We start from the raw sequence: 27,156 nt of genomic DNA, 5'->3' as shown, positions 1-27,156 counted from the left end.
CTCCTTCCTGTGACACTACGAAAGCCTCCTGAGCCACCTTTCTCTTTCATTTTGAATAACCAGATTTGTGTACTCAAATTCTCTTCATTTTGCTTGCAATGCAGCGGGCGAGGCTAGCAGTGGGTAGGGAAAAAAAGAAGACAATCAGCAGTGGCGGCTGCTGAAAGATTTTGATGTGTCATTTTTATTTTCTTGCAAAAACAACAGTTGATGGACAGAATGCAGAACAATGTCATACATTCACTCCAGTACAGAGATCTGGGCCTAAATCCATCATTTTTTTGCTCATCACACCACCTCAGTTCAGACATGGCCATATGCAAATCAGCCTTGACCCTGTGCCTCATGGGAACAGTCCAGCCCGAACTGCCAAGCCATGTCTTCCCTGGACTACACAATGAAGGACCAGCATACCTTAATGAACGAGTGAATTTCCACCAACCTACCAGGAAAATATGTTCCAGAACCATCTCCCTAGCAGCCACCCAATGCAGCCGCTGATAAAACAGTGGAGGCCGCTACTTCTCCCACCTGGCAGTGAAGACCTGAAAACCCTCCCCCTGCACCTCAGAGCCTCACCATCGCTCCAGCAGTTCAGGAAGGACCACAAGACCTCGCTGTTCAACCAACAAGCAGCATGATCCAGCAGCATGAATCCCACACCGCCTCGAGACCCTTATGTGTGAAGCAGCTGAGCTTTACAAACCCTGACTGATTGATAGTAATTACCCTTCCCACTACATGTATGACACATTATGAGGACTAGCCACATATGGAAGGTTTATTTGAAGAGTGTTATAAAACTATAGGGTAGATCATGTGACTTGGCATACAAGGTCTGTTTTCTCAGTCCACTGAGAACAGTAGAGCCTGGAGAATAGTTCATGATCTATTTGGGAAGTGACCTTAGCAGGAAGAGAGTAAGCTACCTTGAAATCATGGCACACAGAGACCTGTCTCAGTACGTCACTAACTGATCCTGAAGACAGCCTACAGGTAACCAAAGACTTGTCCACTTTACCACATTGTCAAAAGACAAAATACAATATATTTAATTAAGGTTTCTTGTATAGTGCCATATTCCAGCAACCAGTTCTGCTAGCTTTCAGAGCACCTATTAAACAAGGATTAATTACAGTGAGTCCTAAGGCTATGAAAAGGCACTAGAGGTTCACTGAAGCAAAATTAATGTGCAAGGAACATCCAGTCAGGAGACAACTTTCAAGCAGACGTACGAATCACTAGCACAGCGTACCAACGACCCCATGGGCCGTGGCATAAGCAAGGAAAATGGCCCCTTTGGCTGCTCAGGAAGTAAAATATAGCAATTATCAGGGTTCAATGGGCCCCTGAGGGTTTTGGGTCTCAGTACCACTGTACTTGCTGAACCAATGGTAACTATGCCCCTAGTATGGACAGAGAAGGCTGCTTCACCAATTGCAAACTGTGGACTAGTTAAACTAGTTTTCTCTGCTAGTCACATGACAAGCACTGGAATATAATTGAAGAAATGATCAAGAAGCCAGTCTCCTACCAAGGTCTCTGCAAAAGGGCATTAGATTGAGTTAACATGGGTAGGCACTGCCATCCTATTCCAGGCGTCCATCCATAGGTGCTTGCATTTCATGTCTGCCTCAACACCATATAAACAGACATAACCAAATGCCAAGTACATTCGAACACTCGATGTTTTAAAAGATTTGTGCAGGCAGATCCACTCATTAGATCACAAGTATCAGCTTCATACTCTGTTTTCATGATTGTTGATAAGTAATTGTAATCATTTTAATGAATCCTTAACATTACGTCTAACACCTCGTACCCTGCTCTCCTCTTCCCCCCAATACGACCGTGCCTCCCAAGTTACACCTCCAAAAGTCACCATGCCTCCCCTCAGCCACAAGTAAACACCGCCCCTGCACTCCTGACTCACTCTTCCCTCAACATACAGCGCCGATCTGTACCACTCCCTACCCCTGGCGCACGGTGACCACCTCTCCAACCCGCACCCTCTCAGAGATGAATCGTGAGAGAGAGGCTCTCTCTCACGATTCATCATGCCCTCCCTTCCCATGACCACCAGAATACCTCCAGCTCACCACCTCACATGGCTTACCTCCACCCAGACCCAAAGCACACACCACCTACAATAACATCCTCACCCAACCTTCCCCACGCCCCCGGCTCCTCACCCCCACGGGCTGGGATACATTCCTACGCCTGATCTGTCCTCCTCCCTAGGGCTCCCCACACCCTCGTCCAATGGCTCACCTTCCCTCGGGCTCACTCTGCAGTGGCACACGCTGACGTCCTCACTCCCCCTCCCCATGCCCCGACCCTCGGGCTGCTCACCTCGCAGCTGGCATCAAAGGTTGCACACTGGCATGCTATCCTCTGCAAGGCGGCCTTTCTTGCCCAGGGTCTCTAGGCGCGCAGGTGCATGGCCTCGGCCGGTCTCGGTGCTGCTCGCTGCACGCCGGGCACGGGTGCTGCCACCCCTCCTGCCGCCAGTGATGCGTGGTGCTTCTGTAACCCCCTTCGCTGCAGGACTCGCGGGCACTGCGCATGCGAGCCTCCGGAGGTGCCAGATCTGGACTATTAAAACAAGCTCGATTCTCCTGGAAAAAAGTTCTAAACAAGCACAAGACCTACCAGAAGAGCCCGAAACAAGGCCGACCCCACACAAAGACGAGACTGGGTTAGAAAGGAAAAGAGTATACGAACAACCATTCAGCGTGCATCACATTGGATTTAGCACGCCTCAGTCGTTCATGCGCCAAATCCCTGCCAGGGGCCACCACGAATATGTATTGTATCCGATTCCTCGTGGTGGCCCCTGGGGTTTGGTGGCCCTGTGCAGGTGCACAGCTTGCACATGCCTAAGGCCGCCCCTGCATGCAAAACCATGCAAAACCCTTTAATCCACTCCAAACACAAGATTATTAGATTTACGGTTATTTAACACATTAATTCTGATTAGTTCATGCATATTCGCAAAGCAAGCTTCCCACGTTTAGTGTAATTGTGCACATTAGTCGTTTGGACGCTACTTACTGTTAGTACGTATTATAGAGTTGTTCGTTGTTCCTTCGTGAAATCCTGCTCCATTACTACTTTTATTTTTTTTAACATTTTGGGGATGCTCAGCTGCCGCCTCATGTTCCGCACATTCTTTGCGGGATGTTATTTTTCTTTATTTAAACTTTTACACTCTTTGCGCGATGTTACTTTTATTTTTTGAAACATTTTGGAGATGCTCAGCGCGGTGCTGGATTTATTCTAGGTTCCAGGACGGATGCTTTGAATGTGGCTCTAGCAAGCTGCCCTTGCAATTGAACATTGTTTGGTGCAAAAAAATGACTTCAGCCGCTGGACTGTACTCTAGCTTTGAATACGTCACCCCTCCAGTGCCATTAGGGAATTGAAGCCTTAACTTCAGAGGACTATCCTTATTCTTTCAACTGGACTCCTGGTCGGAAGGTCAGAGTTCAAACCTTTAATAAACTGGTCTGCCACTTTTATATTTTCTTCTTATGTCACATAAGTCTAAACGTGCATTAAAGTCACAAACAAAATGTGAGGCATAAGCATAGAATAATTTGTAGTTGTGGCCAACGCTTGTAAATTACGTGGACTCTCGGTTTATTAATGCAGTACAAAAATATATATATATCATTTACAACACCAATAGCACTAACTTTCAAAAATGTGAGACCAATTGCATTGCAAACGCTTGTTTTTATTAACCAGCATGACTAGTATTTTAATCTATCTACCTGCCCCAGTAGATGACCACCAGGTCGGTTTTTACCAACATGAGCAGTATTTTAAAGGAGTGGGCAATAATAAGTAGGAAAGTCACCTAAAACCGGTATTTTACTCTTCTTATCAGACACCACTTATTAAAAACTGCAAATTTAAGCAGCATACACTTCAAAATCTGTTTTACAGCTGCCACTGAACGATCCAAGACTGAAGAAGTAAACAAACGCAGCAACGCCATGATTAAAATAAATACGGACGATTTTATTTAATCGGCCATTTTGCAAAATTTTAAAACATGAGTAACTCGCCGGAGCATCCCAGTCCCAGGCACAGTCCCTCCCAGTGTGACCTTTGAATACACCCTGTGTAATTGCCTGTAAGAGAGGGCGGGTCCGCACAGAGGAGGAGCGTGGCGATTAGTCACTGCTCAGAGGGTGGAGCCAATCTGAGCTGTCCTGTTGACCCGGCCTCTCAGGGACGGAGCATGCGGGAGCGGCGCTCTGACCACCCCTAAGCTGTCGTCCCTCTCACCAGCAGTCTCATTGATAATGGAGGAGGTCGGCGTTCCGCCGCTGTCTGTGCTGGGCGTTAGCTTGGCCGTGGCCTCCAGCCTGGTGAACGGGACCCCCTTCGTGTTGCAGAAGCGGGGGATGCTGCGGGCTCGCCTGCGAGGTAGACTGCCCCTACTTCCCCCTGTCCCTAAGCTTTGCGTCTCGCTCACACATCTCACCCAGCAGTACCGAAGCTGGCACGGAATTTCCTTATAGGTGTGAAAGGAAACTGCTTCCTCGTGCCTGTCCCCTGCTAGTGCTCACGGATAAAGTGCCACCTCTCCCAAACATGGGCCTTCATTACTTTGACGCCTATCAAAGCAGATCACTTATATCAGAAGGGCTCTGCTAGCAGAGTTTGGGAAATTTGCGGGCAGGGTTGGATTGGGATTAAAAATCTGCCCGGGCACGCTAAATAAAAGTGGCCCACATTTGCATATTACCTTTCCGCAAAACACTGCTTCAGCGTCATTTTATAAAAAAAAAAGGGATTGGGGGGGGTGTAATAAAAATGCACGGATTCGTTTGCACTGGTGGAAAACACCTGAAAGTGAGGCCACTTTTGCTCAGACCCCCTGCCCCCGCTCAATATGCATATATTAATGGGCCGGTCCAGCGAGAGAAAGGGAGTGACACCTCTGCCATTGATAAAAGGGAGGTAATGGATGCCCATCTACCTCCAGAAAGGCCACTCAGGCACCCACTTGGACATTGGCGATATCGAACAACGCAGAAACCGTCCAAATCGCCCCCCCAGGCTGCTCAAAAAAGCAACCTAAAGCTGGGATTTGGATACCGACCACTCGGACATTGCCCGAGTACCCGTGTTACCAATCCGACGCTGCTTGCGGGTACCGGCCGTACCCGCTTGTTTCCCTAACTGCTAACAGAGCAATCTACAGAAGTATAGTCTTGTATTGTAATTGCATTTGTATAGCGCTTACTACCATTGACGAGGCATCAAGTGCTTTTTCGGCGAGTAGCACGCTACTCCGGAACCCATAGAGGATTAATGTTGAATTAGTGTAGTGAAACATGCAAGTACATTTTAAGTGGTGGATATCTTAGTCAGTTATTTGGATTCGGAAGGATAGCAGAAGGATATAAGAGGAAAGAAGGTGTTGAATTAGTGTAGTGAAACATGCAAGTACATTTTAAGTGGTGGATATCTTAGTTATTTGGATTCGGAAGGATAGCAGAAGGATATAAGAGGAAAGAAGGTTTATATTTATATAGCGCTTCTAACCCCTGATGGGGTGTTGAAACGCTTTTTTTGGTGAGTAGCACGCTACTCTGGAACCCATAAAGGATAAGTGGTGAATTAGTATGATGAAATATGAAAGTAATTTGAGTGGTGGATATTAGTCAGTTATTTGGAGTGAGAAGGATAGCGGAGGGATATAAGGGAAAGAAAGGTTTGCATTCATATAGCGCCTGTTAACCCTGATGGGGTGTTGAAGCGCTTTTCTGGCGAGTAGCAGGCTACTCCGGAACCCATAAAGGATTAGTGTTGAAAATTAGTGTAGTGAAATATGAAGTAATTTCAGTGAATGTAATATAGTATTTCTAGTTCTGCTGCTCGTGTACTCACCAGTTGGCAGTTAATAACACACACATCATTTTAAGTTCAATGTAAATTTTCCCTGCCCCCCCAACAATATTTGTGTTGACATGACCTGTGTTACATAATCACATGGTAGTACTTAACTAGTAAATGTTTTCCTTAGCTATACTAACAGTCTGGTAAATAAAGTTCTTTGTACAAATAACTCACTTTAGCAAACATTTGTAACTCTTATAGTATGTACAAATTTAGGAGCTTGTGAACTCTAAGTCACAAGGAGTTTTCGAAAACTATGAAGTATGTATGTTTTTAGAGGTGGTCGAGCCAACAAATTAACAAAGATAGGGTCTGGGTCTAAGAACAGGTGCACAAGCCGAGCTGTTAAAATAATTGACATCTAAATCACGCATCAACCATCATGGGAAAAAATGATAGTCTTTAAAATAAATACAAAAATATTTCTTTAACGTGCAGAAACATTTCACTTTAATGCATTAGATTATTTTTGTACAACGCACTCTGAACTCAAGTATTAGAGATGCACCCGTGCGCCAGAGAGAGGTACTGAGACCTAAAAGGACTGTGGCAGCCTGCTCAGCAACCCCAGATGAATTTTTGTATCCCTACTGATGAAGGATAGTATCCAGAAACACATGTCTATAGATTCACAGCACTAACCTGCACTAACTTTGGTGAAACACTTCAGTAAAAATTCAAGTAAGCATTTAAAGTGACTGCACTTACCATAATGCTAAGGAGTGAACTGTGCTGGGAGGTGAAGCAGTGTGCTCCCATCCCCTTTCTGGTTGGAAGGCACACTCGTATGTAATAACTAAGAAAAAGGACTCTATAAAATAAAATATTTGCCTAGAATCACACAATCTATTCATAACTGGCCACAATTAGTTCTAGGTCTTCTGGTTTCAAGTTATGCAATTCCCCCACTAAATAGCTACCTATTTCTCTCCTTTTTTTTAAATTCCAAAGATGTATGGTTTATACCAAACATTTATGCTTTGTTTTTAATTGTTGGTGCGTGATGGTAGAGCGTGGGTAACGGGCAGAAGCCACATTAAAGCTCAGCTCGTTTTGGGCTCAAGGGTCCAAGAGGACCTCGAGTTGAGTCAGACCATGGCCTCTGGCTCGAGTTTTAAATGGCTCGCCCACCTCTACCAGTTTTTAAGTTTAAAGCTTTATTGATAATATACATAAAATGAACAACGTTTACTTTAACTTTCTGGGTATGTGTAATAAAGACTATCTAAAATAAAGGCATTTATGAAAAATATTCAAATCCAAATGTCTGTAAACCAAAGTACCATATATTAATGGAATAATAATCTACAGAAGTTTAAATAAGGAATGAAATATTCAGCTAAATCATAAGGAGGAGATGAGAAAAAAGAAAAGAACGGAATAATGAACTCGTTTACTTGAATAATGTAGTTAGTGCATATTGGAAATGTCATCTTATTAATATAAACATATTGTATAGACATATTTGATTTAACACATTTATTGGGAGAAGATACTATCAAAAGGAATCAACTTAATGTTACCCACTTTCATCTTTGAATATTTTTTTTCTGATTCACTTCTTGTTGAAAACAATGAAAATGATTACTGAACCAGACCTGAGAACACTCGCTATGTCATCATGCATGCAACCTTTTTGAACACAAATCCCTATGCTGATCAGCAAATTGACCAACACTATTTCTTTTTTTCACAGGTGCTTCCTATTTAACTGACATTGTTTGGTGGGCAGGCACGGTCGCAAGTGAGTATCTTTACTGAATGTTTGTGCTTGTTGCTCTGTTAAGGTTTTAAAATGCAGCATTACAAGGTGGGAAAGCATCACTGGGTAAGTAAATAAATCTTTGTGGTTGAAGTGCTTCATTGAGAACAAGATGTTAAGTCTGTGTGATATCCAATTATAAGGTGAAAAGGCGACTGGACACCATTAGCAACAATATCATGCACATTGAATTTGGATCTGTGTTGTGCTGCCTCAAAAGAACCTTAAAGTGCTTTACTACTCTACCTCAGGAACATGCCCATGCTATGCTTGTACTGGGTGCTAGGCTTTTCTATTGTACCCTGTGTGTGTTGTTACAGGAATATTCCCTGCATGGTAAACAGATAGGTACCCTGCCCTGCATGCCGAACTGCTTGTGAAAATGGTTTCCTCAGTTTTTGTTTTGCCCCGTTGGCCCACGAATCTAGCATGGTGTGCAGAGGCCTAGGCCTGCACCTGGTAATGCGAGGTCCTGAATCGGTTTTGTAACTTTGAAAAGCAGAGAGGGAATCTCCTCATGGAGGGTACAGAACTACAGTCCACACCAGAGATGAGCTACATCAAGCGGTGGTGGCAGCATATCTAGATTTGGGAAACAGTATTGTGACCAAGAGTGTGAGTAAGACTGTTTGGTGAGAGTCTGGATACTGGATCTAGTGAGATCCAATTTGGATGCCCTGTGTTTCTCATGGCACGAGATGTAGGGTGAATACAGCTCCCCCGGGCAGTGGAAGGATATGTACTCCCGTCCTGTGGCTGGAGCTTGGAGACCCAGTTACTAAAGTGAAGAAAGAAGGAGACCGGGCGCCCATTAGAAATTCAGTGAGGACCTTGTTAGCAAAGGGCTTCTGATTAGTTCTTACTGAACAATGCCATTTGGTAGATGATCGGCATGAGGAGCGGGACTGTAGTTTCAGTTGTTCAAGGTGAGGGAGCTTCTAGACATTGCCTGTTCTTTTGTCTGTCCCTGATTACAGCCTTGAGAAGCTGGTGACAGCCAGGTGTAGAGCTCTAACACTTGATTGTGCCCTTGTTTGGGATACTTCAGCTTGGAGCCAGTATCATTACTAACTGCTGTGAGAGCCATCACTTTGCACAAACGTTGTGTTTGATCAACAATCAGAAACTAACATTGGAAAGAGAGCCACCTCAAGCTAGTTCTGAAACCTTAGACAGTGGATCCACATCCCCTGTCGGGAAAATGTCTATAAAATTTGGATCCAAACCACCCCACTCTTGTCCAATTCCATGTTTGTCTTGACCAAGGAAGAGAGAAGTACTATGCAGAGTACTTGGACTGCTGTGTGACCAGGCTGGTGTTTGTATAACAGCCAGTCACCCAGAGGTGAGGGGTCATCACACCAAATCTGCACCTTCTGCTGGAGGAGCTTAGGGTCTTCTTAGAAGTCTGCCTGCTGAGAAAGAGGGAGTGTGCCTCGCCCTGCTGGAGAAGAGACTGTCCAGGAGGTAAATCCCACTGTGCGGAATTGCCAGAAAGACGGAGAAACTGTATGGGAGTGAAGCTAGGAGAGACCTGTGCGTGGAAGGGGCTCCCTCTCTTTGAAATCCATTTTGGGTATCATCCGCATCAAAGCCTTCTGTGAAAATTAAGTATCAAATGACATCTGGAGCCCTCAATAACTGAGAGGCTGGTGCTGTAGGCATTGGAGCTGAGCCTTGACGCACAAGTATCTCGCCTGCAACTGGCATAGGGAAGCCGCAACTGATGAAGATAAGAGCTGCTGCTGGGAGCCGACACACTAATACTGTAGACGTCTTCAAGTTACCACCGACTCGTTGGTCCCAGCTGCACGGTAGGAGCAGTACCACTTCATGCATCTTTCCCATACTCATCAGTATTGCAAGATACTGTAGCCACAGGCCTTGAGCACTGTGAGAGATGATTGGCAGGCTGAAATCTGCAGCAGATGTTTTGTGCATAGCCAAAGGGGTGTGGGATTAAAAAAAATATCTACTTCTCCAAGGGATGTGATACTTCAGAAATCTACTTGTCCTGTAAAAAAAAATCACGTGTCCCTTTTTGGTAAGGTGAGAAAGATGGCAGTTTTCTCATTATATTAAACCTCTGGTTATATGCACTATGATTGTTATTGCTCCTATTGTATTAGAGTTTGGATTCTAGCAAGGGCCTGATTTTGCTGCCTTTTTGCAAATTTACATACAGTGATGGAAGTGGGTGGTAAGAGGTAGTTTTAAGGTTTGCATGCCTTGTGATTGTAGTCATCCACAAACTAATATGTTTAAGGGTATTCACCAACTCCTGTCCAATCTCTTTCCACACTAGAAAAGGTTGGACAAGAACCTTTTCCAGGGTGGGAGAACAGGAGTGTAGGAAACATGAATTCGTAGTCCCTTAGCAGATTTTCACATGAGCAAATACAGGTGTTTATGTTTGGTTGTGCGAAAATGGAGTTCACAAAAGGTTACTAGTAGAACTGTTTCCAGGCCTACTTCTTTAAACTCATGTGCTTTCCTGAAAGTTATAAATCTGTACCTGTGCAGGGACATCTACCTGCGGGTGTACTTTTGCGACTCTCTTTTAAGAATCAGATCCCCATTTTATTTTAGTGTTGCCCCTAATGGTTGTACACTGATTCTCCATTGTTAATCTTTGTTTTAAAAATTGGCATGCGTCAAACATGTTTTACTAAACAAAACCTCAGAGAAATGATACAAGATTTGCACAATAGCTTAGCCAAACTCTTTTTTTCAAGTTGCAAATTTTGTTTGTACATCAAAGGTTCGCTTAACTCCCTTTCATGCTTCTGCATGTATTTGCAAATAATCAGGGAGCTTTACAAATAGCCTCAAATTGTGAAATTTTGTAAACGTACTCCCTTTTATAGTGGAACTATTATCATAATGCTAACTGAGCTCAAAGCATTTTGTTAGAGCGCTCCCTCTAGCTAAGGGTTTGCACTTATGAATCGTATGTACAAGTTTGCACAATTTATTCATATGGACATAAACCTTGCCTTAGTGGCAAGTAATCCTCCTTCATGTATCCATATTGTGATAATTTGAACTTGCATCCAAAGGGTTTGTGCTGCAGAGTTTGGCATACTTGTCTACTGGATACAATAAACATGGGGACTTTTTGTTTCTCCTTGACCCCAAATAATATGACTTGGTCATCCATGGGGCTCTGACCATCACCATGGGGCTCTGGTGATGGGCAGTTGATATACAGAATGGTAGGCAACTAATTTTACACTTTAAACACTATTCTAGCTCTGAAGAAGTTGAGGCATATTGGCCTGTACAAAACGTGTGTTGACTAGAAGCGAGTTTGTGCATTTGAGAAAATTTATAACAAACTATGTGTGCTTCAACAAAGAGAATCTATGTGTGTTCCTCAATAGTGCTCATAGTTAATGTAATTGATTTGAGATTGCGTTTTCCCTTTGCGTGCTAGGTGCTCAGTCTTGTTGAAAGCCATTGAACTCTCGCTGCTTGTCAACTGTAAGCATGTCGGTGCATGCGTCCACACATTTAAAAAAAATTCCTTACAGGCTTTGCATGTTGCTTTGCTAGCTTGGAGACACCATCCAAGCTGGGAGGTGTATGTAAATCCTCTCTCAAAAGCTGAGAGCACAGCCGTAAGTTTAGGTCCCAAGGTTCTGCACTATGTCTTCAGTCTGACTGAGGCTCCATTCAAAGCTTCGGGGTAGAAAGTTTGTAAAAACCTTTCCTATTTTGCTTTCTGGGAGCTTATTCAGACTTTTCCTGCCATCTTTCATTCTGCTTCCTGATGGTGATGATGCAGGTGGCATAAAACATGGTAGAGGAGTTACAGGCAGGAGCAAACATGTTTCCCTGCCCGCGCTAGTGCGGGCAGGGAAACTACTGTGTTCGAGGGATGGGCTCCCTTGGACACAGGTACTGAGCTGGCCCTGGGGAATGGGATCCAGAAGCCTTTAAAAGGCTTGGGGGGGGGGCGCATAGCCCCCTACCTTTTAACAAATGTGACGGTCCCAGGTGATGGGGTCCCTGGGGCCTTTTTAAGGCTTGGGGAGGGGTGACTCATGGTCTGGGCAGGGGGGCCGCACACCCGCCTTCCCTGTAATAACATATAGGCTGAGGAATGGGGTCCCCTAACCCTCTTCGAGGATTGGGGAGAGTGACCACATGCCCCCTCTCCCCTAAAGTACTTACTGCACCGCCCCAACAGGCCCTGGCCCATCCTGGGGAATAGTTTTTAGAAAGTTGCAGTAACAGCGCTTTTATTTTTAAATTTTGTAGCGGAATATCTGCAAATTAAAGAAAATTAAATACATTTTGTTTCATGCCCCAGGTGGGGTCCCTCTGGGGGACCCCGCCACCAGACTAAGGGGGTCAGGGAATCCCACCCTTCCACCTATGTCTTTTTTTTTTTTAGGACTCGGGACTGAGTCCCGAGTTCTTAAATGGCTGCCATCATGGACCTAGTTTCTATAGGAAAGCATTTTTTGCTTTGCCAATAACTTTGGCGCCATTTGACGAATCTTTCCAAATATCTAAAAACTAATGTGCCAGTCACATTAGCTGCTGCCTGGAAAGTTTCGGGATGATTTGTCAAGCGGGGTCCGAGAAAAAGGGGGTGGTCTGAAAACGTGTTTTCCCATTGCAATTTCTCATAGGGGTTTTAGACACAGCTACAGCCCGAACCGCTGAACGGAATTACACCCAAGTTTGGCAGAAAGCTAGATCTTGGTCCAGAAAGAGTGCTTTTGGTAATTTAGTGCAAATCTGTTCAATAGTTTTGGAGTTAATAAAGAAAAAAGATGTATGTATATCTAGAGACACGGATCCACATGCCAACAGCAATGCTGTGATTGGCTGATACACCCACTACACAGCCACAAACCCATTTACACACCCTCATTGACACAACCACTCACACACCCAGGTTATAGGGACGCTATAGTTAGGGAATAGCATTAAAAACTGTATAAATTCACTGAAAAAAACAAATAAAGGCTACAGGAACGTTACAGTTAGGAAATAGCATTGAAAAAAAAACGTACAGATATACTGAAAAAAACAAAGGTTGCAGGGACGTTATGGTTAGAAAATACATTTTTTAAAAACCTTTTGAAATTCACAAAAAGACAAAGGTTTATAGGGACGGTATAGTTGGGTTCAAATTTTACACACACAAAACCATATAAGTTCAGCAGTTAATTATCTCAAGTAACTATAACTCGTGCTGTAAGATAACTGTAACTAGTGCCCTCGCTATGCGCTGCTAATTACCCCACGTATTACATCGCTCATGACATCTTCTATGACATCATTGATAACATCACTGCAACATTTGCAGGAAAATTATTGATGAGAAAACTGTGCATAGCAGGGGTACTAGAAAAGGAAATTTGACACAAATTTAGAAAAATAATACAGATTTGTATATAATTTCAGACACCAAGATCATCTGATGCAAGGAAGTACTTTTAGAGATATAGATTTTACAGTAAAATCTTCAAATAACGTTTTTGAGGTATGAGTCTAGAACGCGGTAATGTTACCCTATGGGAGAAACATACACTGCATATATATACTTGAAAGCGTTCTTGATGGTGCCATATAGGGCTTGAGGATCTAAGGGGGCCAAGGTCCAAAGAGCTACCAGCAGTCCGGTTTTACCTGCCCAGGTGTGTCCGGGGAAAGAGGTATTGTTCGAATTGGTAGCCTTGAGCGCTACACGTTAAAGTCAATGGAAGGGTACCTGTAACAAAAAGCTGCAAGTGGGGACTTGGGAACAAGTCCAGCAGATCCCAAAGGGATGCTTGGCAGGGTCTCTGGAGCAAGGGGACGCAGTCTGTTTCCGTAAAGTTGGGTTGGGGGGTTCTGGTACAGAGGTGATGTGACTGGCGAGTTGCTTGAGCTAGAGGCTCTCACGGTCCTTGGGTGACCTGGAGAGGGAAGAAAAACAGGGCAGCAGGGACACTCTCATTTTGTGCCTCTTTGGTCCTGAAGTCCCTTATCAGCAGGTCGGCTTTTACGGTGATGGTGTCCGGGCTGGACACTTAACAAGCCTTGGTTACGGCAAATGCTCCAGTATCCAGGGTATAAGGTGCTGGGAGGCTTCTGGAGGGTCTAGCGTCTCGAAGCGTGCTGACGAGGCGGGCTGACCTCCTGGAACCACAGTGACTTCCTCCTGGTGAGATGCTCCCTTGGTGGGCCCAATGGCCAGCAAAACGAAGTACTGGTCAAGCGCAGCCTGTGCCTGTAGATGCAGTGGGATGGCACCTTCAACCCAAGGGAGATGCTGCAAGATTGTTGAAGTGCTGGACAGTCCTCCAATGATTTGGGAAGGATGTGCAGGGTCTGGGCGAGTCGGTCATGCAGTTGTAGAGGTTACCAGCAGCCAGGCAGGGATTGGGGCCTGTTTCGGAGTAGGTCCTTTGTTCTTGTGGTGTCAGCTCTTCTTTGTTTTTCCTCTGTTCCCAGGTGGACAAATCTGGTCGGTCTGGTGTCGAGGGGCTACCTAAATACTGAATTAATGGACGTTAAGGGGAGTGTAACGTAGTAGCCAATGGGCTACTTGCCCCTGGAGTGACTACACCCCCTATATGAACACTTACTGCATGGAGTGGGCATAATCCTGACCCAGAGTTCCTAATTTCACCAAAAGCATGATTGTGAAACCATTCTTCGACTGTCCACTTCAGGTGGCCCACCTTAGGGGTGTGCCTTGCCTGTAAGTGCGACAATACTTATGACTAGCTAATTTCCCACCTGCTCTGATGCCAGGGCAGGGGTGGAATTCCCCAGGACTGGGGGAAGGCAGGGTCACATATCAAAGGTGGCAGAGGCTTTGAAGCCTCTGGCCTTGATATGCTAAATCACCTGCCATCCTGCAGGAGGAGGTGTGGACACCTTCTTCCGGAGCAGGCTTTGTTTCTGGCCTCTGAGAACGTGGGCTCTTACCTACAGGAGGTCAGTAACGTGTTTGTGGTGGCATGCTGGACAATACCAGGCAGCCAACACACTAGAGGACTAGTAGGTTTTCAAGGGGCACCTCAAGGGTGCCCTCTGGGTGCATATCACAATACATCTGATACTGGCGTCAGTATAGATTTATTGAGACAAGGTGTTTGATACCAAACACCATTATTTTCAGTTAAGCCATTATGTAGCTGGGTGACTCGTAATGATTAGTGCTCAGTACATGCTTTTAAAAATGGTTTACTGATCACTTGCAGTGTCTTAGCAATTGAACTAGACATAATAGGGGCATATCTACTCATGCAGATGTGCCCTCACATGTAATATACTGCATCCTGCCTCAGGGCTCTAGGGCCTGCTGTAGGGGACGACTTACATATAAGACATGCAGTGTACTTCGGCATTGCACACAAGGAGTTTGTAATGTCATGTTTTCTGAATGTGTGCGCCATTTCACGCATCCTGCAATGGCAGGCTGCATGCAGTTTTTGTGTGGGTCCCTTTGGGTAGCATAACACTAGCACATGCTGCAATCCATAGGGACCCTCTTTAGTACCCATGCCCTGGGTACCATAGGTATCAGCTGCCAGGGACTTACAGAGGTGCTAAAGTCCTTGCCAATTGGATTACAATTGAACATGTTGCAATTTTAGGGATAGAGCACTGGGGCCTGGCTAGCAGAGACTCAGTGCACATCCAGTCAAGAACATCAGTGCCAGTGGGCAAAAAGTGAGGGCAACCATGTCAAAAAGGGGCATTTCCTACAACGTTATCACCAAAATTGTTACCTAACTAGAACGTTACCCATCCAGAGCCAAATTTCTTTAAAAAGGGGAGGGGGCAGCACACCCTACTCCCTGTGCTTGTATCAGGCCCGAGGACCTCTTCTCCCATGCTGCGGTACTTTTCAGTGTCCCGGGGATCCCACCAATGGTGCACTATCGTTCCATGCCTGGGAGAATGCGGGCATGCCCTGCCCGCACTCTCCCGGGCAGGGAACTCAACTTTGCTCTTGCCCCATGGGAGAGGATTCAAAATGCTGCAAGAAAGTGCCGGCTCCGGCCAGTACCCAGTATGGTGTTGGCTTGGAAGCGTGCTGGGGCCGCGGGAGCCTTGTGGCTACCCCCGCAGCCCCCAACCACCCCTTCAATGTGGGTGTCCCAGGTGGGCACCAGAACACCCACTTAAAAAATTTGCCAGTTCCAGCTCTGGTGCTCCCCCGCGTCCCCCAACTAAAATTAAACCAGTAGGTGTCCTGGGTGGGCACCGGGACACCCACAAAAAAATTATACGAAAACAAAAAAAAGTGAATAATAAATGAGTGGCAAGAGCCGTTCATTTTTTATTCACTCCTCCTTGAAGTTATGCCTCATAATGCCCTGCAGTGGCTATTTACAATTTTATTTTTATTTTGATGATGTCCCTAGAAGGATCAGGGGCATCACCAAGCATTTTCTTAATGTTGTGTGGGGCTGCAGGGAGGTTAGCAACTCCCCAGCAACATTAAAAAAACAGTAAGTCTCCTGGGTCAAATCCATTAACCCAGGAACCTTATCCTATTTTTAAATCGCGCCTAGCTGGAGCTCTATGTTTTTTAGCTGGAGTGCAAGGTGCTCTTATGGTTATCTTTATGATTGTATTTTGTGGGCTGAAAAATGTTGCTAGAAAGACTCTGAGAATTTGTTGGTTTTATTGAAAAGAAAATGTCTGAGTCTTTCCTTTAGCATTTTTCAGCCCACATAATACAATCATAAAAAATATGTTAAAAGAACTCCCACAGAAATTTTGATTTTTTAAATATTGTATTAAACATTTTTATAATAATCACTGCTATTAAACATTGCATTGTGTGAATTACTAAAATATACATTTGATAAAAAAATATTAGTGACTTTTGGACAAAGATGATAGATTTTCTTTATATATATTGATATGCTTACCCCTTGATAAACCCGGAAGCACTGATAGAGCCGTGAGGCCGGCTGTTTGAATTACGAAATCTACTGCACGGCACTGTGGCAATTAAACACACAGCGCGATCTTTGCAGAATTGATTGGAGTACAAGTGCAAGGCGATACTGAAAAGCACCCTGTATGAACAGAGTTAGCTGCAGAATAGTCTACAATTGAATTCAGAATTAAAACGGAAATAGTGCCAACTTCCAATCGGCTTTTTAAATTGGATTTCCGGCTACTCTATCAGTAATAGCTGGACTGCTCACTTTATGATATAGATAGATATCTTCTATTCTTACATCATCACCTGAAAATATTCCTCTCCTATTGGAGGGTACGAAGCCATTGAAAGATTGAGACAACTTGATTTGGGTCTCGCAATCATTATTTGAGATAAATTTGAAAACTTTGTCCTGAAAAAGGTGAAGAAATAGTAATTGTTCACCGAAACGCCGCGTTGACAGTTCTTCGTAAAAGTTTTCTTTATATTCATTGTGTAATTAATTTTTAATATGTACATGTTTTGTGATTTCTCTGTGAGAAGATGGTTTTAACTTATTGAGAAATTGTAATTCTCAAATACATATTCTTACAAATAAATAATTTCCAGTACAATTTAAGTTGTTATTAATTATTAATTTTAATTTGTTCAACACGTCAACATGTCACATCAGACGAAACTGATTATTGATATATGCTTTGTTTTTTTATCAGATGTGTTCTTTACCAGATTTATGGTACAAAGGGTAAATAGCACATGATCCATACACAACTTTGCTCTATGATACTGGGGTGGTTTACTTAAAGTATAGTCTCGTGGAAAGGGACATTTTGTGTTTTTTTGATATTGCTACCCGTCCCTTTTCTTAGAATTAGGGTATCTCTCTCCCATTTTGGTCATACCCCTTGATAAAGCCAATAGCCCCTCGTTTTATATTTTGGTGTTATGACTCTTTGACAAAGGCATTAAGTTAAGTTAGCCTTAGTGCGGTCAGGCCTTGTGGTGGACTTCACGGTGCGCACAGCTGAATGACGGGTGCAGCTACACACATCTTTTGGATGAGCGCGGGGTTGGATGCAATCTCTGCGGCCATCTCCACACTGCACATGGCCAAGGGCCATGTGTGGTGTTGGCATTACATACGGTAATAAAATATAATTTACGTTAAAAAACAACATTGAGAGTCATTGAAAAGCAAAGGTTAAAGTGAGTGACGTTATATATAGGCATTGTAATTATATCTTATTTTACATTTGGTAAAAAAATCCTTAGAAATTCACTGAAAAATGCCAAAGGTTAAAGTAACGTTATGGTTAGGTGAAAATTTCAGTGACATGTTTTAAGCTAAAAAAACACAAAACACTGAAATTCACCATTTATAGGTATCGCAAGTAACTAACTCGTGTCCTAAAGTGGCTATAACTCGTGCCCTCGCCATGCACTGCTAATTATCCCATATATTACATCACTCTTGAAATCATCTATGACATCGCTGCAACATCTGAATTGACATCATTGATGACAAGTCTGTGCATGACGGGGTTGCAAGTTATAGTTACTTTAGGGCATTGGGAATTGTACACCAGCAAACTCTCCTAGATCCTCCCAGATGTGATTTTGTTCCACATCAGGGGGTGTGGGCGTAAAGAAATGAATATACCAAGGAAAGGTGTGTCCTTTCCCATTGACGAATATATGCGCCATAACGGTGCGCTAGGGACACCTTTCATGACCTAGATATGTCAATGGGACTTTGAAAGAATGAAGTGTAGAAGAGGTGTGATCTTTTCACTCACACATGTCAAGATAAAGGTCTGGTTTTGCGACTGTGCTCCTTTCACTGTCCCTTCTGTTCGCACTTTTATCTTTGTCTTTATTACGAACAAAAATATACCCATGTGGTTAAAAAAAAGATATACCTCGGTCATAGCTGATGAAAAACAAAAAATTATGTGTCTTGCCAGTTCTGTTTATTTACACTAGCAGTATTTATCACAATTGTTGACTACCATCTTTTTTGCTTCTGAAATATTGCAACACCACTAGTAGAAATAAGAAATCCCCTCAGCACAGACATTACTACTAGAACAGACCACCCGCTGAGGATAGGACAAATGCAGACTCTGAAGAATATGGTTTGTCATAAAAAATAAAATAACATAATGTGACATACATGTAACTGTTAGTGTCCATTTCTTTAGTGGGCTTTGGACAGATTCTGAATTTCCTGGCTTATACAGCGGCTCCTGCGGTGCTAGTGGCTCCCCTTGGTGCACTTGGCATTCCATTTGGGTAAGTATATGAGTAAATACTCGTTGTGAAAATTGATCTCTCTTTATTTCTGAGAATGTATATATAAGAAACCGGTTGGTTTCTACAAATAAATATTAAATGGGGGTTATTTTCATCAGCAAAATAAAATATTTAGTATTAATACATGAAGTATGATTGTCTGATATTGTTAAGTAACTTTCTAATAGGTGACAGAGGGTCTCCTGCGGCACAATCCTCCCCTACCATAGCAATATTGGAGAGAGAGTTATCCAATATTAACCCCAACTCAGTTGTTATTGTGGCAGGGGATTTCAACTGCACCTTTGAACCTCTCTCCACTGAGGACGTTCTGGGTATTGGAGAGCAGGATACTAAATTTGCAATTCCCCCCCTTAGCCTAACCCCAATCAAGAAGTGGACTCAAAGGGCTATACAACTGAGTGCCCTTACATTGGAGTATAACTTAAGAGCCGTTAATGGAAGGACACGCTCTGATTTGAGCGGGGACAATACTTCCAACAGACTCAGTTGTCCATCAAGGATTGACTACATTTTGCTGGATATACGGCTTTGGCATGACTTAGCGGATATGGAAATCCTCCCATCCCAGGACAGTGACCACAATCCACTTGTATGCTTTTAAGCAATAATTGGTCAGCTTCTAAACCCCACATTGCAACAAAATTGTCAACCAAAGAGGTAGTGCCCTCTCACTGTAACCGACGTCTTAAGTGGCACAGGGTCTCACACAAAGAGGACATATTGTGCAAAATTAGAGTCCTCGTAGAGCAGAAGTCCCATGAGCTTGATCTGCTCCGCGAGCCCCTTATGGGAGCTCAGAATTCTCTTCTTACAAATCATTACCAAGATTTTATTGAAAAAATTGGACTGTTTTTTACTATACCGGAGCCTCGCTCGTATAGAAAAACCCCTGGGCCCTCTAATATGTGGTACTCAAGGGCTTGCAGGGAGAAGAGACGCATGTTAACTGTAGCTCTCCAAAGTAACAATATTCCTTCTGTTAGACACGCCAGGAATGAGTACGCTAGGACAATTGAGAAAGCCAAGCGCACATGGGAAGAAGCGTATTGGCAGGATCTGAAGTCTGCCGCTCTTTTGAAAGACGCTACATTGTTTTGGGGACTTATTGATAAAGGCAGCCGCACGGGTGATGATCTGATCCCCAATCATATTACGGCACAGCAGTGGCATACACACTTCACTGGCTTATACAGTGTGGATAATAGTCATCCACTCCTCAACAGCGATAAGCCCCCCTTATTCTCGGAAGATCCTCCATTAGATGCGATCTCCGAAACGGTTAGCCCGCCTGATCTCTTCAAGCTTAATGAGGTCTCCCTTGCTATCACAGGGCTAACATCTGGGAAGGCGGCGGGCCCCGACGGTATTCCTGGAGATCTTCTTCTCCACGATCCAAAATTATTGGCTAATTTCATCCTGCTTACATTGAATTTAATTGCCAGGGGCCACCCAGTCCCAGACTCTTGGAAAGGCGCCGAAGTGGTAGCCATATATAAAAGGGGGAACAGGGAGGATCCTGCCAACTATAGGCCGATTAGTTTAATTGATGTAATACAGAAGGTGGTTGGTAGGGTCCTCCTTATGAGGGTCACGAGATGGATGGAGGATGTTAATGTACTTTCACATTGTCAGGCAGGCTTTAGACACGGGGTGGGTACGATGGACCAGGTCTTTCGGTTTCTTATGATCTACTGGAAAGTAGTGGTCATTGGGAAAGGCAGCTTATATCTGGCCTTTATTGACCTTAAAACCGCGTTTGACCTGGTCCCTCGAACCAAACTCTGGCTGGTGCTGTCTGATCTGGGTTTCCCACCCTTGATCCTCGATATCCTCAAACGCCTCCATGAGGGGAACTATGCAAAAATTAGATGGGGCAATCCGGGCCAGTTGACAGAAAGGGTGGCGGTTGATAGGGGAGTTCGCCAGGGTTGTGTGCTGGCCCCAACTTTGTTCTCTCTCTATATAAACGGGGTGGTTGATTACCTGAGAGAGGTTCCATCGGATGCCCCAACCCTGACAGGGGAGAAAACTCCTACCCTCCTCTTTGCCGACGACACCCTTTTGATATCAAAAAGCCCAAGTGGTCTTCAAAGGCTGCTTGATAGGTTCAGCCAGTTTTGTGAAGCACAGGGCTTAGTAATCAACACTTCTAAAACAAAACTAATGTTACTATCCCCATCCAAACGTTTTAGGAATGATATCTCACTTAACGGCATGCCACTAGACACCGTGGACTCTTTTGATTATCTGGGTATCAGGATCACTAACACGATGAAATGGACTGGCCATTTAGCCAAAATGCTTATGAATCATAAAAGGGTGGCGGCGGAGATTTTAAGGAAACAACGGCTCTCTTTTAGTAAGCCAGTCGTCTCGGCCCTAAAGGTCTACGATGGGAAAGCTCTACCCTCAGCATTATATGGGGCGGAGATTTGGGGGTTTGAGAATACCTGTGACCTGGAGAAATCCAAGAATCACTTTCTAAGAGGATTGGTTTCCTTCCCTTCTTCTACCCCCTTGATACCACTTCGCATGGACTTGGGCAAACGTTCCATTAGGGACTTAGTAAGATTACGCCCATTGCTTTATTGGGTCCGCCTGAGACGCACCCCTGAATTGGCCAGTTATGCAGATGCACTGAACGAGGTCATTAACTTAAACTCAGGCAATAAGATCAAATGGATCTGTAAATTAAAGCAGCTGGTTACAGACATTGGATATGGGGAGGTATGGTCCAATCAGACCCCACCAACTAAGCAAATTATCAAAAAAGCCTACTGGGATTGGGTGAGGGGAGAGGAAGCTCGTAATTCCAACCGAGGTACCCTCACTAATCAGTTTTTCGTGCATAAGCTGGTGGCCAAATCTGAGCAGTATCTGGATTATATACAATGTCCTCGTGAAAGAACCCTCTATATGAAGTTTAGGTTCGGAACCCTCCCGCTTAACACTCTGGTAGTGAGGTGGAAAAACCAGAATTCATTATCTGCAAACTGTCCTGGCTGCTCCACCCCTATCGAATCAATTCCCCACTTCCTCTTTGCATGCCCGGTATATAGGGCGGCAAGGAGGAAGTGGCTCAGCCCTATCTGCAGAAATTTGGGCTTTGTGAACTATAGGGTGGCGTTACGTTGTTTTCTAACTGATGTTTCCTCCCTGGTGGTAGTCTGCGGGCTAGCTAAATTTTTGGGTTGCGCCTGGTTGATACGTATTAAAATGCTAAGACCTCACAAGAGCTTGGATACCTGAGATATATGAGCATTTTGCTTTGTTCATGATGTGTTTTTTATTGTTCCAATTTGTATATATTTTATCCTTTTACCCTACCCTATCATACGTTGTATTATGACAATTTTTTTTAGGTTGATTTGATATTGTTCATACTTTTATGATATTTTATATTGAATAAAGTGATATTCATTCATTCATCTAATAGGTGACATGTATTTATGCTAATGAAGATTTTATTATGAACTGATATCTTTCGTCTGATACTCCTGTTTTGGGCCTGGCATCTCCTGGGAGCACTCATCAGCCATGGCTGGAAATGTGGAATATATATAGGATTGTGCGTATAGGTTCAAGGTATTTAGGATGTTTCCTTTTACCTAAAACAATTAATCTATGGCACTATCCGATCTTCTTCAGTAAGTGTTCTTACTGTTTTCATCTAACCGTGCATCAGTGTTGGCTATCTGTAGACTGCTGATCAATGGAACTTTATCCAATCCATTTGTATATATTGGAGATGCTCTACAGTTATAAACTAACTGCCAGCTGTAGTCAGTGTATATAAGTTTACACCTCGTACTTCTAATATTGGCTGGAGGGACTTATTTAAAAAAGAGCTCAGGGCTGGAAACAAGAAGGGTGGCAGACAGGCATATAAGCAAGGGATCCCTCGCTCGCTGGAACAACACTCTTTCATCATCTGGTTTCCAGGTTAGGGAGCACTTAGTTTCAAATAAACCTAATTTTTGTTTTGAGGTAAATTGAGAACCATAAACAAGTTCACTGTACTTAGCATCCACAAGCGCACTTCAAGGTACGTATACTGTAAAAAACAGGAATCTTGAGTATGGCAACATTTGCATCTATATTCGAACTCTGATTATATGTCTCTCTGCTGCTATTATAGCATTTACAACTCCTGCTCGGAAAATCAATATTGCCCAACTCTGCTCCATTTGGTCTTACCTTTAGTGATGTCTCAAAGTCTTTTCTCTCTCCTAGTGGTCCCCCAAAGGTGCACCAACTTGGTCTCGAACATTTTGTATCTGTTATCATGATTCAGCAGAAGGATGCTTTTTCTTGCATGCTTTCCTGGTCTGGATACATAAATACACAAGCATTTACTTTCATCCCAATTACCTTCTGTTGTCCTCATTGAAATCTTTTATCAGGAGGGTCTGAAAGATCTCTGAACAACCTCCCCACCACCCCCACAACCAGTTAGAGAAAGCTTCTGTCAACTTGTTGTCTGATCTTGTAAACCTCACCTGGGATTTTTCCACCCTAGCCAATTACTGCATTTCCTTCAACATTGTGTCATCTGTGTTCCAGGAGGCTGCATCCAGTGGCTGGACATTGTCCTTTTGGCTACTCTTTCTCCTAGTATTTCATGTTCCCTTTGTTAGGCTTTCAAATATTGCTGAGTAGGCACTGCTTAACATCTAATTAATGTGGGAAGCCTTCTCATCACTGAAGGCTGTCTAGCTAATACCACTCTCCAGTATCTCTGTCTTGGGGCAAACCCAAGTAACATGGAGGAATCCAGCGTCTGCCTCCCGGCAACTGTGACATTCTGGTTCAGATACATTCTGTTGATCTTGCCAGATGTCTGGTATCTCCTGGTCTGGTAATTACTTTTTAGAAGTATCAAAGTGACAGTACTTGCCATTTCATTAACTTGTGTGCTTGTTGTGGTCCATTTTCCACCTGTGTTGGAGCATTTCGGTTCACAGTCTACTGAACACTCTTGATCTCAGGCTAGTATCGATGGCCCTAGATTATCTAGTTTTAGGGCATCATAAAATCCAGCAGTAAGACTTCCCCCAGTTGTCAGTGATAGTATTTGTAACAATGCCATTGTGGCAAACTCCTCAAGGATGATGCTCTCGCTCAAGGGAGTCTTTTTAATACTGTAATATTTGCGCATTGCCAGATATTCTCAGCAGTCAAGGGGAACCTTGATTTATCATTACAGGTGCATAATAAGTTGTATGGCGTCAAATCGCCATATCCGCTTTTGTAATTGCAGCATCTACGCCCAGCTTCTCTTTTCAGCTGTATAAACCGTCTCTTGGGTTTAGTTCTTTGCCAAGTTTTCAAGAGCTTGCCTCTTACCATGTTCCCTATCTCTTAAGAGGCAACTATTGGCAAACAATGCCGAACATTTGTAGCACTTCATCTCTGCTTATCTGAATCATTTCAGGGCCAACATGAGTTCTGAATTCGGCCATCACATTTGACCAAATCACAGCTGGAGGTTGAATATTTAATGTAATTACCATAGGTTAAAAGTCACTCAGAGTTTGCATCACTTTTGTGTTTTGTCAGAAAGCTTTAGTATGAAGGATTTACCCTGACGTGCCCCAAGACTCAAATCACATCTCTCAGATGATGGCCAACAAGGGTGAAAAATTACTTGGGTTGGAGCCTATTCATCAGGGCCATAAAGCAAGTCCTGGCCGCCCCTGTGGTGCAGCGGTGGCCCCACCCTTTAGGGGACCTCCATTTAGCTCAAGTTTTGGAATATGTGTGAGATACTGGAGACTGAGGGGCCTATCGCCACATTCTGCAGGAGATTGGGGTATCCTTTTGGGTTGCGCCTCTGCTAGTGGTGCTAGCTGAATTGTCTAGTTGGGGCAGGGGGTAAGACTGATTTCTAAATTGATGGCGCCGGTCTGTAGTGGCGAGGTGAGCAAACAAACGATAGACTGGATTGTGGCAAGCAGTAATTACCTGTGACAGACATTAATTCGAGCGTGCCTCCATCCTTAAAACTTTTCTAAATTTCACATCATACACTTTCTTTTATGGTAACTTTAAAGCTTTGCCGTACGAAATTAAAGCTGAGACCAGCTACTGCAGCATGTGCTGAGCTTTTCTTACATGGTATTTGTGGTGCCTGCATCAATTTATTGCCAGTAGAACTATGTTACCTGCGTCATACTGGGTGCGTGTTGAGCACTATGACACATTTTCGCAAACCCCATTAACCAGTGATTTTTGTTGTTTTTTCATTAAGCTATAAAAGCACAACAGCATTGTATTGACCCGTAGGTGTGTAGCCTATTAATGCTTTGTCATCGGCAAAATAAAAATCAGCTGGAGGCTTCCCCTTGTACAAGACATTGTAGTGATAAATAAATAAATCTGGCATAACACTCAGAACCAACTTATCTCATTAGTGTATGGACCAGTTTTATGTAGGCAGACCATAAGCAGATTCTTGTCAAGGAGATGAATCATTTGTAGCACTGATACCAATGTGACCCAGGCATCAATTTATTTCTGTAGCCATTTTTGATTTTCTTAATCGGATTAATTGCCAAGACAATAAAGGTTCTAGCTAAGGTAATTCACCCCTTTTGGATCCCCTTGTTATGTTATAGTGCCTTGTCACCCAGGAGGGTATTCTGGTGCTATGCAGGTCTGTGGGGCTTGCCCCGAAGGCTTAACTGGAAGATTCAGGTCTTCAGCTTCTTGCGAAATTTAAGAAGCGATAAGGAGGCTCTGATGTGGTCTGGGAGGTTGTTCCATGCTTTAAGAGCGATGTATGAGAAGGCATGACCTCCTGATCTTCTTTTGCATTGTGAGGATACGGCTGGGCTGAGGTGGTAGAGGGTTGATGGGACTGCACGCGATCAATCAGAGAGGCTGGACTTGTGTTGTGTAGGACTTTGTATGTGTGGGTGAGGAGCTTCAACTGTGCGTGCTGATATATTGGGAACCAATGTATTTCTTTTAGGTGTGGTGTAATATGAGACCAGCGTGGGAGGTTGAGGACAAGTCTAGCTTTTGCATTTTGGACAGTCTGAAGTCTTTTTGTGAGGTCGTTGGTGATTCCTGCGTAGAGGGTGTTCCCATAGTCCATTCTGCTAGTAATGAGGGTTTGGGTGACGTATTTCTTGCTCTGCTGTTGTTGTATAGCTCCTTAAATATGTTTTCCACCATCCTCAGAGTAGACAGCCGTGCATGGAGACAGTATTTACCTGCGTGGACTTGCTGTCGATAATGATCCTGAGGTTTCTTGGTTATGTGTTGGGATTAGAGGTGGGTCCCAGGTCCGTGGAGCACAAGGTGAGTCCCACAGCGAGGCACCTTTCTGAATATCACCACCTACGTCTTTTTCTTGTTAAGATTGAGGCAGTTGTACTTCATACAGGTGGCCACTTTCAACCAATCGCCCATTTATAGAGTGCAGCAAATCAACCCTGAGGGTCTTGAGGCGCTGGAGATGTTGCTTGATGCATGGTGGTTTGATAATTCAAACAGCCAGGTCTTGAGTCATTTCCTGAATTGCTGGAGCGACGTTGCAGTCCTGATGTGCAGGAGGAGGTGGTTCCATGCCTTGGCTGCCTGGTGCGAGAAGGAGCGTTCTCCCCTGTCTGATCGGCGGATCCGTGGGGTATCTGCGATGGAGAGGGAGGAGAATCAAAGTTATCTGGTTGGTTGGTGGAAGGTCATACGCCTGTTAATGTATGCCGGTCCTTCATTGTGCAGGCCATGGCCTTTGTTGTGCAGGTTTAGTGTTGCTCGAGTAGAAGTTATTCCTGGTGTTGGGCCCTTTGACACAGAGAGAGAAAATCATTTGTGTGTCATTGGCATAGATAAATATGTTAATGTTGTGTGTGCGGATGACGTCTGCCAGTGGCATCATGAAGATGTTGAAGAAGGTTGGGCTGGGCGAGGAAACCTGTGAGACTCTGCAAATGAGTTTCCGGGCTTTTGAAGAGAACACTGTGTTTTCCAGTTGGAAAGTTGTCTATCCATTGCAGGGCTGGTCCTTGGATGCCAGTTTTGTGAAGTTGTCTGATCCTGATGGGATAGGAGACTGCTGAATGCTGCAGAGAGTTCTAGTAAGATGAGGGCTGCAGTTTCTCCTCTGTTGAGGATCTTCTGGATGTTGTCTGTTGCTACTATGAAGACTGTCTCTAAACTGTGGTTAGGTCTGACTCCTGATCCCTTGCATTGAGGAGCTGTGGTTGGTGACATGGTCGGTGAGGCGTCTGTTCATAGCTTTTTCTAG

The 27,156-nt window shown here is 44.0% G+C and overlaps 1 protein-coding gene across 1 annotated transcript in view; it reads left to right on the top strand.

Moving 5' to 3' along the window:
• Positions 1–4,187: 4,187 nt before the first annotated feature.
• The window catches only part of NIPA1 (NIPA magnesium transporter 1), a 75,937-nt gene continuing 52,968 nt past the window's right edge, over positions 4,188–27,156 (top strand). Inside the window, exons 1-3 of the mRNA XM_085622870.1 lie at positions 4,188–4,437; positions 7,613–7,660; positions 18,788–18,878. Coding sequence (XP_085478996.1) covers positions 4,314–4,437; positions 7,613–7,660; positions 18,788–18,878 — 263 coding nt within the window. The 5' untranslated portion in view covers positions 4,188–4,313. The remainder of the gene's footprint in view (positions 4,438–7,612; positions 7,661–18,787; positions 18,879–27,156) is intronic.

Source organism: Triturus cristatus, chromosome 8 (assembly GCF_964204655.1).
Source record: "Triturus cristatus chromosome 8, aTriCri1.1, whole genome shotgun sequence".
Lineage (NCBI taxonomy): Eukaryota > Metazoa > Chordata > Amphibia > Caudata > Salamandridae > Triturus > Triturus cristatus.
The sequence above is the reverse complement of the archived record's forward strand: the minus strand, read 5'-3'. Positions and strand labels throughout refer to the sequence as shown.